The following is a 17,057-nucleotide window of genomic DNA, read 5'->3' as shown; positions in this document are numbered from 1 at the left end:
AAGTGAAAAAGCAGAAGAGACAAACTGCAGCGTGATGTAGAATCAGCCATAGCGTTGTAGGGGGTAGCTGTGATTTGGATGAAAAAAAAAAGCCGAAGAGCCTGCCTGGTTCTGTTGTGATCCAAGCTGCTTGCAGGTTTGGTGCCTGGACTGAGACCTCAGCAGTGGGAGCGACCAGCAGCCAGTGAGCCCGTGTGCACCCTTGGCTCTTCAGCAGCAGAGAGGTAAGCCAGATGGAAACATCTGGGGAGCTGGATGGTCTGAACACCTTGGGTACTGGTCCCCATGAGCTGCTGTGCATGTGCTGCCAGACCTGACCATGGGGCACTGGGGAACATCTGCCCCTTCTTCAGTTGCCCAGAGGACCTAGAGGCAAATCGCAGTTCAAATGGAGGCTTTCTTTGGGATCCTCTGATGCCAAAAGCACAGGCAGACTGAAGAGCTTACTTACAGAGGTGCCCACATGGCCCTCGGGATACAAAAGGGGGATGACAACTCTAAGGAGTAGGCAACAGCGTACCCAGACCTCAGGAGTTAAATTCGAAGGTCTCAGTTTTAATATGATCTATCTCTCATTAAAAACAAGTCATCCTCCGTCCTGAATGTCTCTGAGGTTCTAATCATCATAATAATCATGGGTAGAAAAAAGGTGAAAAGTGGGAATTAGATGTCACTGACAACAGGTAGAAAGGATCCATGTTTATGAAAAAAAAATATATACCTTCAATTTCTAGAGCAAAGCTGAGAGGGTTTTTTTTTACATTTGGCAAGCTCTTTGTTATTTCCTCTCTTTGTTTTCAGAGTTACTAAGCGAACTCATGACGTTTGCATTTTCAGCTCTGCACCCCAATGTCACATTTTCTGTCTGCACCCCCACAGCATCCACAAGACTCCCCATGGGTTCAGTGACTACTCACTGTCAGAAACACTGACCCTGCACCATGCTCAGCAATATCTTTCAGCTTTTTTTTTTTTTCCCCACCTCGTTTCTCAGCCCCATATTCAGATCCTTCACAATTTTTGTGATGGTAGGAGGCAGTGACTCCTAGTGAGGTGATGTCAGGAGAGAAGATTCCCAGGACCAGGAAGCAAGACCCCAGGCATACATCCCATCTTGGGACATGCCTGCCTGTTCTGGCCCCTGTATGCAAGCACATCTAGAAAAAGAAAATAGAAAAAACCAAGATCCCTTTGGGTTTTGCAAGTCACAGTCTCGGCAGATGATGCTGTTCAGGGACTTGTATTGAAGAGGCAAAAGGATGCCTCCTCCACCTCCTGGGACCCATAAGGTCAGTCACCAAACAGAAAGTTCCTTCAGGATTTAAAGACAGTGTCTTGTTGTGAGGAGGATTATTCAGCTGTGGTACCATTGCTTTCTTACACAGCTGATGGCTTGGTGGCAGCTTTTGTGCAGGGCAAGGAGTACTTGAGGTTCTTTTAGAGGCAGCCACAAAGAACATGGTCTTTGCCTCTCAGACATTAACCAAGGATATTTCAACCAATTTCAGCTATTCTGTTCCCCTGCTGCCAGCCTGCTTGAGCTACCCATACCTTTCTTTTTCAGTGAGGAACAGTCAAAACAGTACCTCCAGAGCTCATCAGAGAAACGCTTTGGTCCCACAGTTTCATGGTTCCAATGAGTCTGCCTGCATACATTTCATTTCAGGTCTCTGAGACCCTGATCATAGTATCTGTTATGGCAAGTTTGAAACTATCAGCTTAGTTTCAATAACATCACCGTAGCATATTTGTTCTTCTGTGTTTCCATCTACCCACTAAAAAAAATCCCCTCAAAACCCCCAATCTATTTTCTGCTCTCAGTGATCTTTGCTGCCAATTTAGAACTCTGCTGTTTATTGTCTTAAAGGTTGAAGGGCTAAAGTATGTAAGGAAAGACCACTTTAAGGTGACAGTGAGCAAAAAAAAATGGACAGGTTTCTTTCACTGGTGTTTATGACACAAAAGCCTGGGAGATTTCTACAGCAGAAACTCACTTTATAGGAAAATTCATCAAAGGACTGTCTCTGATCAAAACAGCAGTAGGAACAGCTATGGAGAAAGATCTACTAAGTGTCTAAAACCACACGGCTTCTACCCCAGAGGTCTGAAAACAACTGGAGGGTGGAAGACCTGACTAACTGTGGTGCAGAAACATTTGCTTAAAACTGTTTTTAAAGGCTCACTAGCAGACTTAATTTGAGAAAAGGCTCTTGGGGGTTTCTGACCAGGGAGTTTGATGTTTTTGCTGAACAAATTAGTAGAAGCTATAATAAAGGGGGGAAAAATCAATTGGCATGCAGTCACGTTTAATTACTGGGGAAGAATCATCACAGCTTTTCTTAAGGGATGCTCTGTCCCATAGTCCTTCCTTAAAAGAGTCAAGAAGCATGTGAACAGTGGCCCATGTGGATTTCCGAAAGGCTTTCGAAAGGGTTCTCACCAATGGCACTTAAAGCAATTCGGAGAAAAGGTTCCTACCTGGATAAAAAGTACCTAAAAGATGGGAAGGAGAATGAAGGTAGATGGTTGATTTTCCCAGTGGAGTTATAAGACACCAGTGCTGGGGCTTGGATTGTTCAACTTATTCATGACAGATGAATAATAAAATAACAAATCTGTTGGAGACATAAAATTATTCAAGTTAGAAAAGATGAGGGTTGGCTGCAAAGAACTGCAGAGATTAAGAGAAGCATGAGTGACAGGACTTAAAATAAGAGCAGAAATTTCAGCTAGCTAAGTGATGGGAAAAACCAAACTGGGCTGACCATTACCCCTTGCAAATGAGGTTTGAGTCTACACAGTTCAGTGTTGTGTACCATCAGTGTTGTGAACGTTTTCAGTACCCCACCACAGGGCTCACAAAAGCAGTAGCAGAAGTGGAAAGGTGCTGAGAAGGGTACCTAGGATGCTCAAAAGTGCAGAACGGCTCCTCTGTAGGGAACAAGTATGAAGACAAGGACCTTTTAGCCTCAAAAAAAAAAAAAAAAAAAAAAAAAGTTTACTGAGTGGGAATATGGCAGATGTTTATAATATTATCAGTGATAAAGTGAAGGTGCAGAGATGTTTTTTCCCTTGCTGCTTCCAGCACTAAAACTAGGAACTGAATGAAATTGTGTACATGGCAGTGGTTCTTCCCCTGACACGTGATTAAGCTGTGTAACTCCTTGGCACTCCTGGCCCTGGGTGCTGTAGATGGTAAATTTTACATCAACTCAAAAAGCAACAGAAAAAAACAGTGAAATAAAAGTTCCCTGAGGACTACTGAATTCAACTGGGTCCCCTTTGCCTCAGGAAATCCCTGGGCTGCTGTATGCTGGAATCAGGAAGAGAACTGGAGGCAGTGTAGCTATGCAATTGCATTGTTCTTAACATTATCCCTTCACCATCCACATTTGAGATGGAGTACTAGTTGAAGATAACTCACCAGTCTCACACACATGAACTGTGCTTACATATTATACTCTCTGGAGTCTTTATCGAATACCTCTTGAAAGTTTGAAAAATAGGTTATCTGTGGAGATAAGTGCCTTTCATCTGACATCTCTCAGGTCTGGGTAGATATATTAAAGCAGGTTATGGTCCCTCACTGAGTCTTGGTCTCACTGACTTTGTCTCAGTCAAGACAAAGGTCTCAAATCTGTTCAGTCTGCACTAATTGCAGAATTTTGGCTCTAACAAAAACTGACATATTCACCTTGAGATTTTTTGAAGCATTTAGTCATTTCACTTGAAACCAACAACTTCATAAGAAGTTTTCATCCACCAAGAAGGGTGAAATTCACTCAGATATAGCTTGACAAACCAGTAGAAGCTTCTCTAAGAAACCTGTCTTGGTGGTGGATCTGCCCAATAACACTAAAGGACGGGCAAGTTGGCAGTTGTTTGCTCTCTCGTGTTGGACTTTCACTTTTGTTTAACATATTGTTGACAGAAAAATATCTGTGAGGTCAGCACATGTTTCTGCCTTCTGTAGATCCTTCCTCTAGATCTGTGCATTGCCCCACAATCCTAGAAGATCTGACATGCTTGTCATACCTGTCAAGTTTTGAGTGTCTTCCTCTTTCAATAGCATCAAACTCACATAAAGGTTTTCTCTAGATAGAAAATTCTACTTTCCTTTTGAACTAAATCACAATCGACATGGACTCTGTGAGGGAGCCCCTACTTAGCCCCTGCAAACTGCTGTGGGGAACTGTGTCACACATATCAATCCCTCCTCCAGTGTGGGTTCCTTCCATGGGGTGCAGTCCTTCAGGAACAGACTGCTCCAGTAGGGGTTCATCATGGTCTTCTCCAGGGGCATCAGGGAAATCCCCCCTCTGGCACCTGGAGCACCTCCTTCCCATCCTTCTTCACTGATGTGTCTGCAGAGCTGCTTCTATCACATATTCTCACTTCTCTCCTCTGGCTTCAGTTGCTATTCTGCAGTAACTTTTTCCCTTTCTTAACTACATTATCCCAGAGGTGCAACCACTGCTGCTGATGTGCTTGGCCTTGGCCAGCAGCAGGTCCATCGTGGAGCCAGCTGGCACTGGCTCTATTGGACACAGGGAAAACTTCTGGCATGTTCTCACAGAACCAACGCTGCAGCCCCTGCCACTACTAAAACCTTCCCACACAAACCCAATGCAGAGAGGCTGATACCACCTGAAGCCTTCTCTAGTCACAGCTATGTTTGTCCACATGAATCCCACGGCCCTTCCTTTTTTATTGTGTAGTTCCTTACCTGGCTGTGTTGGCTGCATTTATGAGATATGAGTTGCTTCATGTTTTGTGGTGTTATAAGCAGCAGAATGAGCTGAAGACATGCAATCCATATAAGCACCACTGGTCCCATGCAAGTAAGAACACCAAAGGAATTGTATGAATGTAAGCAACATAAGGAACTTGAAGTCACTGGGACTAAGGTTTGCGTGTGATGTTTCACGTAGGAAAAGGAGCTAGGGTGGAGTCAGCTCTAACTGTAGTATAATTTTTTTTATCTGAAATGGATGTACAAAGTCCTGTTTCTCTGATATAAAACAGTACCATGTAGTTTCTATTTTAAGTTCATTCAAGTCAGTATTTTTCCTTCAAAATGCTTCTCTCTTCCTTTTCTTTCACTGGAGCCACCTCAACTACTTTCTCTGTGTGCTCATGCTGTCCCGTTGTTGTATGCATGTGCTCTCAGTAGTGATCAAAGGAATGTGCATTTTCTGGGGCTGAGTGATAAATGATTCCATACAACCACATTCTCCATGCTCTGTCTTCTTCTACCATGCAACTACTCACTTTTCTAGCGTCCATTTTTTTAGTCTTTTAGTTTCTTTGTGAGTTCTTGCTGCAGAAGCCACCAGGGTTGTATTTTACCATTTCAAGAGATTTCCTCCTCTAACTTAAACACTTCTGTCTTGGTCTTCCACTCTGACCAGGAATCGTGTTGACAACTGGCAATGATCCTCCATCACATCAGCACCCCCATAACCACTGGAAAGAATTGTTGAACTAGAGGAAGAAGCTGACATGATTGTACAGTACCATCCCTGCCAGATGACCACAGACCAGCAATCCAACACAGCATCAATCAAGAGAGAGATGTGCCCATCTACCTTCCATCTGCAGATGAGAGGAGTGACCTGTCTGTAGCTTCTTAGAGGGGAATGACTGCCCTCATTACTTTTCTTTGTGCCTCCTTAGCTCATCAGCAGGCTCAGTCATCTCAAAGAGACCATCCCCTGATCCCCACTGGGCATGTCAGATTCCAATACGACTCAGACATGCAAGGATTATACCTTCAACCACCACCTCCTCCTGCCCGGCTACATCCTGATATTCATCACAGGCTTGATACTGAATGTGGTAGCCCTATGGATATTCATCCGATACCTGCGCCTGAAGTCTGTAGTCATGATCTACATGTTCAACCTGGCCATAAGCGACCTCACCTTCACACTCCCCCTGCCACTGAGACTCTACTACTATTCCAACCACCGCTGGCCCTTTGGCAGCACCCTGTGCCAGGTCTCTGGCTCTGTCTTCCAGATCAACATGTATGGTAGCTGCCTCTTCCTCATGTGCATCAACCTGGATCGCTACGTAGCCATTGTTCACCCACTTCGCTGGCGGCACCTGCGGCGCCCCAAGGTGGCCAAGCTCCTTTGCCTGATAGTCTGGGTTGTGATCTTCCTGGGCTCCATCCCCACAGCCATAGTCCACAAGCAAAACCATTGTAAGGTACAGAACCAGAACCAGACCATTCTTCTCTGCTTTGAAAGCTTTAGCGACAACATGTGGCAGAATAACCTCTTCCCTCTAGTCATCCTGGCTGAAATCTTGGGGTTTCTCCTGCCTCTCAGCTGTGTGACATACTGCTCCATTCGGATCTTTCAGGAGCTATGCCACTCCAGCCAGCCAAAGACCCTGCGACAGCGGAAGACTGTCCGTCTCCTCCTGGTCAATCTGGTCATCTTCATCATCTGCTTTGTGCCTTACAACACTACCCTGGCAGTTTATGGGATGATAAAGGCGCGGGTGATTGAGGTTGAGAAAGCAACTCAGGGCTCGGTGCGCCAAGTGTTAATTATAACGATGATGATGGCCAGCATGAACTGCACGCTGGACCCCTTGATCTACTACTTTAGTACTGAGGGTTTCCGTAACACCTTCAAGAAATTGCGGCGGGGACAAGCCTGGGACTCAGAGATGGGGACACTTAAGCATCAGGTTGTGGAGAATAAGTCAATCCGAGACCAAGCTGTCTCAAAAGTAAAACTGTTCCAATCTCAAAACTTTGTCCATGCAAATGAATCTTCACCATCACTTCCTACAGCAGTATTTTTGAATGGCCCGATTGAGGACTCAGAAGTTTAACCACAGAAAAGCCATTGCAGAGTCAGCCATGCAGTAACTACAGCAAGCCCGAGGGAAACTGCTCAGGCTAACCTAACAAACTGTTTGAGGGAGCAGAGCAGACTGTAAGTGGGTGAACGTGATGATGCAAAGCTAAAGGATGAAGGGTTGTTTTGAATAAACAGAGATGTCTTGGTGGCACGGTCACAACTGATTCTTTTGGTACAGGAAATGGTAGGGTGGAACAAGGACTTGAAACAAACCTAGTGTGTCTGGGTGCAGCCAGGGTAAATCACTATAGCAAGTCCATCCACTCCTGCTGCAATGGGGATCATCAGAACACAGATATGGTACTCACTGCTGACAAAGTGTATTTACTAGCAATAGCTGAGGGAAACTTTTGACTAGATGTTTCAATTTGAGTCATAGGTCCAGCTTGGGGCACCTAAATAAGTATCTTAATTTTCCCAAAGAATTGAAGCATTTAGCAACCCTTATTGGGGTCAAGGAGCATAGCTGAGTTTTCAGTACTCTAGCAGAAAATACGTTCCTAATTGTATAGAAAGTCACAGACCCTAGCAAAACAATCTTCAGGAGATATGTCAAATGTGCCTGTGCAGCTGTACACACATGCAGCACAATGGCTATACATTTACCTAAAGCAAAATGGCTTGGGAAACACTGGCACACTTAAAAATACAACTGACGTTCCTAATGGCCCCAGAAAAAAAGAGAGGATACCAATATTGTCATCATGTCTGAAGCTCAAGTTGTTGTTAGTGCTTTGCACTCTCCTGTTGCTGGGCCCCTGTATAGGATGATTGATTTCAGGTCTGAGTAATTTTCACTGTTGAAAAGAAATGATGTCACAGAATCAGGCTGTGGTGAAATATAGTTGCTTGCACTGCTTGTACATGCTTTTTCAGCCTGCACTGTATGTGAAAGCCCTATAAATCTCCCCAGAAGTGAGACATCCAGCTGCACACAGGCAGTGCCAGAGGCCCCAGTTATTCACTCCTGCTGGTGACCAAGGGTTGCTTTTCCAATTGCACTGCGAAACAGCCCCTCTGTGGCTTCCAGCAGGTTTCAGACTATCCCAGAGTGGATCCATTGTAGTGGTTGGTTTGGGGGTTTTTTTAATATTAAGGGAAAGGTCAGGAAAAGTGACAAGAAATGTAGTTCAAAGTCCTGGGTTTTAGACATCTAAATAAGCAATGAATCTGTTTTCAAGTCCCTACCTCATGACAGCTGTGGGAATAAATGTATTGTAAGGCATCATGGGTTTGGGTTAGGAGACGTTGGGGTTTAAATCCATTTTTCCCGTCTCCCTTGAAGACCCTCAGATGCAGGTCTTCAAGAAGACCTGCAGAAGATGATGAGCCTCCCCACAGAGACATTCTTGTGTTACAGCCTGCCTTGGGAGACATATGCCCTTGGTAGGCCAGCTCTGTCTGTCCCCTTGCTCAGCCCATGTATCACTTAGCAGACCAACCCTGAAATCCATCTGCAGATGAAGGACATTTAATGGTGCCTGAGGGATGCAGGGAGAGAGATGGAGGAGGGTTTGCAGGGCAGAAGGTACTCCTATTTTGAAAACTCAGGGCTGCCATGTGAATGTGAATCATTTGTGACATTGTGCAGCTGCAAAGGAAACAGAGCTGTGTGCATGCCTTCTGCTACGGTCTGACACTACCCTTCTGTCCTGGGATTTACAGGATAGTGGAGTGATATTACATCAGATGCACTCCTGTCCATTTCCACATCTTCCTCCACCTTCCTCCTTCCTGGGCCCTTTTCCTTGTCCCTGTCCCTCTGGGCCTTTCTCCTTTCCCCAAATCTAATGCTCCTTGCACCTAAGCATCAATACAATGCCTTCACACACTATTTTCTTCCCTGCCTAGAGAAGTTGATTTTTTCTTTCTTTTTAACTTGGCTAGAGTGGCGTCACAAATTCACAGAAAGATCTGAGGGGGAAGGGACATGTTGAGATCTCTACCTCAACTCCCTGCTCACAGCAGGTTGTTGGGGTCAGTGAGGGCTGGCTGCTCCCTAAAGGAACACACCTCCTGAGAGCCAGGCAGAGGCAGAAGCTTACCCAGCAAGGGGAAAGAACCTGAGCAAGGTGAGCAAGGCAGGTATGGGCAGATAGCTGGGTTCAGCTGAGAATCCAGATCATCAGACAAGCTTGTGGTGATGAAGCAGGTCCAAGGTCAAACTAAGAAGTCACGTCAGCATCAGGTTCAGCTCTGGAGACAGTAACCAGAGTGAGCCACAGTCCAGAGATTGCCAGACAAGTCTGTTGTCACATGGTAGGTCTTGGGTCAAGCCAGGAAGCCTACCCATGGGTCTAGATCTACACAGGACATGGTCAGGCACCGGCAAGACTGCTCAGACAGGAGCCAAGGGCAAGAGTACCAGCTTAAAAACAGCACCTGGGGCAGGGGTTCAGCCCTGGCTGAGACTCCACCAGAGTTTCTAGAAATTCTCCCTCCACCAGAGGGAAGAGGCAGCCCTCTATTACTACAGCTACACTGTCTCTGTCTCTGACCTGTCCTCCAAGCTCATACAGCCAAAGCCCCAGGACCACAGAGGATGCGCTTGGGACCCCAAGCTAGTTCAGGTTGCTCAGAGCCTTGTCCAGGTGTCTTCTGAGCACCTCCAAGGATGGCATTTCCTCAGCCTCCTGAGGTACCCATGCCAGTGCTGAAACATGCCCTGGGGAGAGGCTTTTCCTAATGCTCACCAGGAATGTTGCAAGTCGTGGCTGCTGCCTCCTGTGCTTTCTCAGGGCCACGGTGAGCAAAGTCCGGCCCTGTCTTCTCTTGGCAAGTTTGCCAAGTATGAATGAAATATCATGTGGCAGATGCCACTCCTCTGGAAGAGGCTGCTCCTCTGCTGAAGTTACAGTATCCTCCCCAACACACAACACACAACTTCTCAAAAACCACATCAGAAAACATAATCTTTACTTATAGTTTCATTACTGAAAATAGTGGAACTATTTTTACCTGAAACATTTCATAAATATTCAACCTCCATCAGAGGAAATTTAGCTCAAATATTTTGACAAAATTATAAATAACTGAAAAGCTGATCTCTTAATGAATCTTGTCAACCAGTTTAACAGTAAGGAGGGCTGCTGGTCATGCTACACGCAGCAGAAAAAAATCCTGGCTTTGGGTTTCTGAAGGCTTTTCTTAATTGTTATATATAGGCAATGGTGTGCCCAGTTTGGGTTGTTGTGTTTTGTCCTTTGGGTATTGAATCTTTTCAGCTTGGTGGGGGTTTTTTTGTGGGTTTTTTTGTTTGGTTGGTTGGGGTTTTTTGGGGTTTTTTTTTGTTTGTTTGTTTGTTTGTGGTTTTTTGGTGGGGTTTTTTTTGGTGGTTTTTTTTTCTTTTTCTTTTAATTTTGGGGATTCTAGTCAAATTTAATCACTTTGGATTCTGGAGGGGATTTGGGATATTTTTCATGTCTGACAGAGAGAATTGGTGTTAGCTAGGTTTTCTGCTTCTGTGGTTCTGCCTTTGTAAGCCTGATTTTTTTTCATTCCATCACGTGGTGATAAAGAAGAGCACGTGTACATCCTGTCTTTCAGTGAAATGAGTCACTCACCATATCTAGCTTTATACATTCTGTTTAATAAGTATATATAAAAAAAGCCAAACAAGCAAATCTGTAAGTCCTAGGGCATGATGGTGTTCAACAATACCAAACAGAACCACTTAAAAACTTGTGCTTAGAACAACAGGAACTACATGAAGCAGTGGTACTCAAGAAAAGAAAGTTAAATGGTAATATAAGCTTAGCAAAGCCTTTTCAACCTGTCTAGGTGACCCTCTGTATCCCACTGTGACAATTCTTTAATTAGTATTCTTGCCAAATATGCCAGGGGTAAAAGATTACATTCACTGCCTCCCTGCACTTTGTGTCATTTGCAGATGTGAACATTAAACAAATGACTTCTTATCAAGTAAGACTAAACAAGTGATGAAAGGTCAGAGAGGTGGTAAAGGCACACAGAACCCTTATTCTGTATGGATCAGACAGGGTGTATGCAAAAATGCACGCATCCATTAGGATTTCAAGTCTTTTGATTTCCAGAACGGACACATCAGATGCTTCTGGAAATGGTTCCCTACTTGGATGATACATAAATGTACCGTTATGACTATTCATAATCTTAAATTTACTTTATACTTTCCAGGAATCCTCTGCTGTTCTGAGTTCTGTAAGTCAGCTTGAAAAGATGTTTCAGAAGCCCCAGAAAAAGCCAGACTTTATCTTCAAATTGCTTTTAGTACTGTTTGTATTCCTTCCACCACATACTGGCTGTGTGCTTCCCACCGCTTGATGTATTCCTCCAACAAAACATGTATTTTGCATTACAAAATGCCCTGAGTAACCGAAGCTGTGCCTGCTCCCCCCCAGTCACGGGGAGTTGAAATGGATGTCCTCCAGAGGTCCTTCCAACCTAAATAATTGTATGGTTCTCTGACCTTGGGTTTTAGATGCTGATCTGATATCCCAATCATTTTTTTTTCCCAGCTTCTTCATTATCCTTCCCCCTGGAGTTGTTCTCGCTCGGATTACACTTTACGTACCCTGTCTGCCTTCCAGCAGCAGAGTCCTTGGTCCTGTGACTGAGTGCGGTAAAAGCTTCACATTTCATGCGTTGCTTTTGAAGCCTCTCTTGCAAACTCGTGTATTCTGCAATGCTCACAGCATCTCGGCAGAGGCCAGGCTGCCACTGTGCTGATACACTGCTGTGCATCCCGCTGACCGAAACCGTCTCAGGGCTTCCTCGCAGTTTCCCACATTTCCGTGTCATACGCTGTCTCTGCTCTTACGCTGGGAGATATCTTTGGGTGTGGATCACTTTTTTGTTTGGCTTGCGTAGCACTTTGCACACCAAGACAGTGATCACTAAGGGCTCCCAAACAGAACAAGAAGAAATAGTGTATTGTCACTGAAGAACCTGATATGCTGATTTTGTTTGTGGTTATTAAACAGTTTGGATGTGCTAAAGCCAGACGTAGCTACCGCTGCTTTACCTATATGGCTCAGATAGTGACAAGGCTTCCATGCTAGCTGTAAAACCTCCCTGCCCTTCAAACACTGCCACCTGAAGCCCGGCCATCGCTCTCCACTTCAGCCCCTAAAATACGAGGGAACAAGAAGGTACTTTTCACCCAAGAGGGCAAGGGTTGGAGGGAGAAGATCAAACTCTTCACCTCAAAGTGATGGTGAAAGAGCGTTTCGGACCCTGGGAAGTGGAGGAGGGGAAAAAAAAAAAAAAAAAAGAAGAAAGAAAGGCAGGGGCGGTGCTGAGCCCCGCAGAGGAGGAGGAGCCGCTCCCCGCGCTCTCCGCGGCCAACAGCGGCCCCCGGCGGTGCCTCGGGGCCGGACCGGCGGGACCCCTGTCGGGGGGGCTCCGGGAACACGGCCCTCGGCGTCTCCGGCGTCTCCGGGAAGGACGGAGGGCTCCGCTCCCTGCATCACCGGGGCAAAGCAGCTCCTTTCAGCCTTTGGGGAAAAAAAAAAAAATACACAAGCAATTTGGAAAGAAAAAAGGAGAATGGTAATAAAGGCAAGGAGCTGTGAAGTAAAGGTTCTTCCTTGGGAGTGGGGGGAGAGAGGGAGTTAATTCTGTAGCCAGGATCGCAACACCCCGGTACGAGGTGAAGAACAGAGAGGCGACCGCAATAAATGCATTTAGAAGTAATCTTGCCCATCGCATGGGTCAGTGTCTTACCTGTTCGGAGCCTGGTAAATGCTGAAGTCACACATTCAGGGCAGCGCTGCGATAAACGGAAACACGCCCCCACCGAAGGTGTCGCAGCCCTGCACTTTGAGTTCAAAAATGCCAGACTTATTTTTCTCCGTGTGGGCTCCTTGTGCATAGGTGCCACGGTTGTCCTTGGTTACACAACGACAGATTGTTTTCCTCACGAAGTCCCTTCTTTGTTCCCCGTGTAGGAAGAACATCGCTCACAGAAAGAGGAAAAAAGTAGCTATTTGCTGTTTTTCCTCCTTTTTCTTTTTTTTTTATCCTGCATGCCATATACAAATCCGTCAGCTATCTACTGCACATGTCTGAACTCCCTTCTGCAAACAGGGCTACTGATCTTCTGCTTTTCTGTAGCATTTATCATCCCTGCATCCAATGGCTTCATAAATTTGAATTAACTTCTTCCTCAAGAGGCCCATTAGCCAATACAGTGTTATTGCTACTTTATAGGCAGGAAACTTAGTAGCTCAGATGTATGTTCTGAACTACTTCAGATGTCACTTTTCAGAGTGCTACATAACACATATACATTGTGTTGCTCCTGATGATCTCAGTCACAAATACAAGACCCAAGCAATTCAGTGAACCAAACATCAAAGACTCATGACAAGAGCCTCTATAGGAAGGAGCAAAGGAGTGGTGGTGGCTTTTGGGGACACTTTGGTGCATGTGCTGGTGCCCAGTATCACCTGGGACAGAGGCAGGGGTTGCAAAGGTGGTGGCAAGGGGTTCACAGGCACTGTGTTGTGATCAGATTAATTTTTTTAGATGTTTCTATATCAGCATGTGACATCCAGATAATGAGCAAGGGGAATTAGACATTCTCATTGATGAGCATGCATTTGATATAATTAGCATTACAAAAAACCCGGTGGGATAATTTGCATAATTTCAGCATGCTTGAGTCCCCAGTTACAGCCTATTCAGAGGGGACAGGGAGGTTAAAAAAAAAAAAAAAAAAAAAAGAACTGTTGAGGAAACCTTTCCCTATGGCTGAGGGACAGCAGACTCTGCAGCACGGCTGCTGAAAGCATCACAGTGTGCCTAGCAGGATGCAGAGCCAGGGGGTGGCAGGGGGACACACATGCTATGGGAGACCTGCACCTGGGTGTTATGAGAGACCTCGCAACTGGGAGATGTGTGGGAGACATCCTGCAGTAAGGATGCCTCATTAGCACTTGACAAAATTGTTGGTGACAATTTTTAGACAGGGAAAGGATCAGCACTGTCAAACGCAAGCTTGGTTTGGAGGCATTTTGCAAAGGGTGGCCTGTGAATTGGAGGTTGTCTTCTTGACCTGGTTGCCTTATTTGCACATCTGGAGCATAACATGAACCACCAACAAGCACACTTGGTGCTTTTGGTCTGAAAGAACCTGCCTCCAGAGGAGGGAAGTGATGTAGGGAATAAGTCGGGAAGAAACACAAGTGACAGAAAAATATCAGTGGATCTGGCGGTTGGTGGCATGAAGTTTACTACCTAGACAAACAGCCCATGGCTGTAATCAACAGGAAAATGACATCTTAGTCAGAGGTAATATGAATGAGAAATTTAGAATGTAAAAGGGTAAGACAGACAAAAAAGTGACATAGGTCATTCTGTCATTCTGCACTTTGTACTTTCTAGTGGTGAGGGAAAGGTATGGCCATGGGTGAGACAACGTGACTTACTGGACAAGGAAGAATTAAATATAGGAGAAGTAATAGGAAAATTGTCTGGCTACTTAATTTAGAAATGGTATTTATTGACTTTAGCTGTTACAGAGTAACTGCCAGTAGCAATATATTGTAGGTCTGGTAAGTGGATCATTGTCACAGGCAGGGTGACATCAATGTTTCAAAGGGAAATGGTCAGGCTCATCACTTGAGTTATTTTTGAAGCTTTTGAGGGTCCTCTTATAGATACAATTCCCTGTCTTGCCTTCTTCAAACTTGACTCTGTGCTACTCTGCTTCCTCCATGCTATCCTTCCTCATGTCGTTTTCTGGACATGCAATCTGAAAGTACTAAGAAAAACTACTCTCTTCCAAAAAACCTGAAGCACTTTGCACCAAAACCGCAGTTCATCTGGGACAGCAATTTCCCAGAACACCAAATCATGGGATGAAGCTGATTGTGCCTGCCTTTCTTCCCACTTCTAATTCTGTCCTTGGGTTGACTTCCGTATTCCTCTGTAGGGGGTAGTCTTCACCAATTTAAAAAAGCAAAAAGTAATTAAGAAAAATAAGTTTCCCATTGGTTTGTATTTTGCACAGAGCTGGTGTTAGTGATCCTGAGAAATAACCTCCTTAGCGCTGATGGTTTGATCTGTCTGAGCTCTGTATTGCTTTTCCTGCCTGCCGGGGTGAGCCGAGTGGTGGGTGGGGATCTCAGAGCCTGACAGACAGCTCTTCCCCTGCAGAGCTTCTGGAAGCTGCTGAGTGCTGCGGAGGGTAGTTGTCCTGCCTTATGTTTCAAATTGTCAGGGCTGCCTATGAGATATCAGGCTGCAACAACGCCTGAAAGAAACAGAAAAGGCTCTGAGACCTCTTGGAGAAGATGCCTGTTTGGAGTTGTCAGCAGCACAACCATTAACACAGGATCTTCATAGCACTGGCTCTCTGTGCTTGGATGCCAGGGAAAACGTCCAGAATGGCCTTTTGTCTCAGCTCTTTGGACTCATGCCACAGTGATGGATGCTTTTGGAAGCTGAGATGGGGCTTTGCTTGTGTCTGAACCTGCAGCCATTTGGAGCTTGCAGCTCGCTGATCTCGCGTAACTCGCGAGTGCCAATTGATACTCTTTGTCCTGCACCAAGCCTGCATCAAACCCATCTCAAGTTCCTTCCCCAAATAGATTAGGGAGTTATTTGCAGGCTATAATTTTGAAGAGAAATCTGGTCAAGGAAAGTCAGCATTTCTTTCTTATATTTTGTTGCTCCCACACTTCTCCAGGGGGAGGGGAAGGGAAAGGGAGAAGAGGGGAAGCATCCATAAAAGGGGTCAGATTACAAAAAGAGAGATTCCACTTGTCTGTGCATGCGACTACTGCAGGAAAACTAGAAACTTCGTTGGTAAGGTGCAATATCCTTTTTTTGGTTATCCAGTGGAGTTTATTTTGCTACTGACTAAAGAATTGTTTTTATAAATATGTTAAGACTTGAAGACTAACTTTAACGTCTGACATTGTCCCTATGTGCTGCTCTGGGGAGTTTCTTAATGCCATCCTTGTTTCTGCTTCAAGTCTAGGGGACCGTATCTGTCAGCAAACATACCAGGTATTGTTATGGAGAGAGACAAATGTCTGGGAATGGCACACCACGTATGGGCCCAGTCACTCTTAGCCTGTTCCACTTCACCCTCCATGGCTTCACAGATTTTGAAGAGGATGGGTAAAAGAGAAGAATCACAGCCTCCAACAGGTTTTGGATGGACCACATTCAGGTCTGGCATCCCTGTTTCCTGCCCTATCAGCAGTTCTGGTGAAAGCCCCTACAGCCTGGTCAGCAAGTATGAAGGGCGGATATGGTAACTAAGGCGAAATGGGCAGAGAACATAGGAATTAGGAAAAGGTACAGCACAGACCTTGGGAGCACCTTATCCTCTATATATATGAAGAGCTTTCTATCTGGTCTGCTAACTCCACACACCCCTCCAAAAAAACCAAAAAAACAGCAACACACACATACACCCAAAAACCAAGATTTATTAGCCACAGACTTCAAAATAGACAGCCTTCATTCACTTTAGTCCAGTCACTGTGACATTATCAAGGAGTCTGGAAAGGGAATGAATGAGGATGTGAGCACCGGGAGGGATGGTTTTTTTGCCCATAAAATGATCTCAGGATATCATGTATGAGCTGGTGAAGAAGAAAGACCTCTCTTAAGAGAAACTCATCTGTGTTTTTTTTTCATGTGCAGAATGGCAGCTCAGAAGCTGTTGTAGAATTCCCTCCATCATATTCTGTTTTTTTTCTTTCTCTTCCTCTCCTTTAGCACTTCAGGATAGCAGTGCTACCAGTCTCAACATTCCTGAATCATGACTCAAGAATTATGAGATGCAGGAACCTGCATGTCTGCTTGTGCCCCCAGAACAAGTGTAAGGACCGGACCTGAACAAGGCAGACATTGGTGCTTGCTTGGCTGGCTCCTTGCCCACCCTCCTGCCTCGAGACTTCTTGCTCAGTTATCTGAGTGCTCTTCCTGCTCTTTGGTTCCTCAATGAGACTAGCACAGCTTTTTCTTTCCTATCTCCCGGTCCAGTGTTGTTATATGCCTCCTACCACTTTTAGCTCCCCTTTTTCTCCTCACCGCACTGGCTCAAGTACTCCTGCTTTCTCCAGAGCTCCCAAGACTAACTGCTTGCTTGTTTAACTTGCCTAGTGTTCCCTCTCTCTCTAGGCCCCATTTCCACTACACCTATCATTCATCTCTTTCATAAACCTGTGTACTCTGATTTTC

The 17,057-nt window shown here is 45.2% G+C and overlaps 1 protein-coding gene across 3 annotated transcripts; it reads left to right on the top strand.

Annotated features, from left to right (window-relative positions):
- The first annotated feature begins 95 nt into the window (after nt 1-95).
- Nucleotides 96-15,946, top strand: LPAR5 (lysophosphatidic acid receptor 5). 3 transcript variants are annotated; one of them, XR_007631076.1, is made up of 4 exons: nt 96-224; nt 5,412-6,953; nt 11,375-11,478; nt 15,839-15,946. XR_007631076.1 is itself a non-coding variant. In XM_050333905.1 (2 exons), exon 2 carries the CDS (start codon nt 5,731-5,733, stop codon nt 6,847-6,849), a length of 1,119 nt encoding a protein of 372 aa, XP_050189862.1. In that variant the 5' UTR covers nt 96-224; nt 5,412-5,730; the 3' UTR covers nt 6,850-7,264. The 3 variants fall into 3 exon arrangements, 1 of the variants encoding a protein (XP_050189862.1); XR_007631075.1 differs by lacking the exon at nt 15,839-15,946 and having other exon boundaries at nt 11,375-11,528; XM_050333905.1 differs by lacking the exons at nt 11,375-11,478; nt 15,839-15,946 and having other exon boundaries at nt 5,412-7,264.
- Nucleotides 15,947-17,057: the final 1,111 nt, after the last annotated feature.

The sequence above is a fragment of the Myiozetetes cayanensis genome, unplaced genomic scaffold (assembly GCF_022539395.1).
Source record: "Myiozetetes cayanensis isolate MyiCay16 unplaced genomic scaffold, myiCay2020 scf5-8, whole genome shotgun sequence".
Taxonomy (NCBI): Eukaryota; Metazoa; Chordata; class Aves; order Passeriformes; family Tyrannidae; genus Myiozetetes; species Myiozetetes cayanensis.
This window is presented reverse-complemented; position numbering and strand designations above follow the sequence as displayed.

Bases quoted from the DNA above. Each gene is read 5' to 3' on its own strand.
- LPAR5 (XM_050333905.1), top strand. From the start codon at position 5,731: ATGTCAGATTCCAATACGACTCAGACATGCAAGGATTATACCTTCAAC.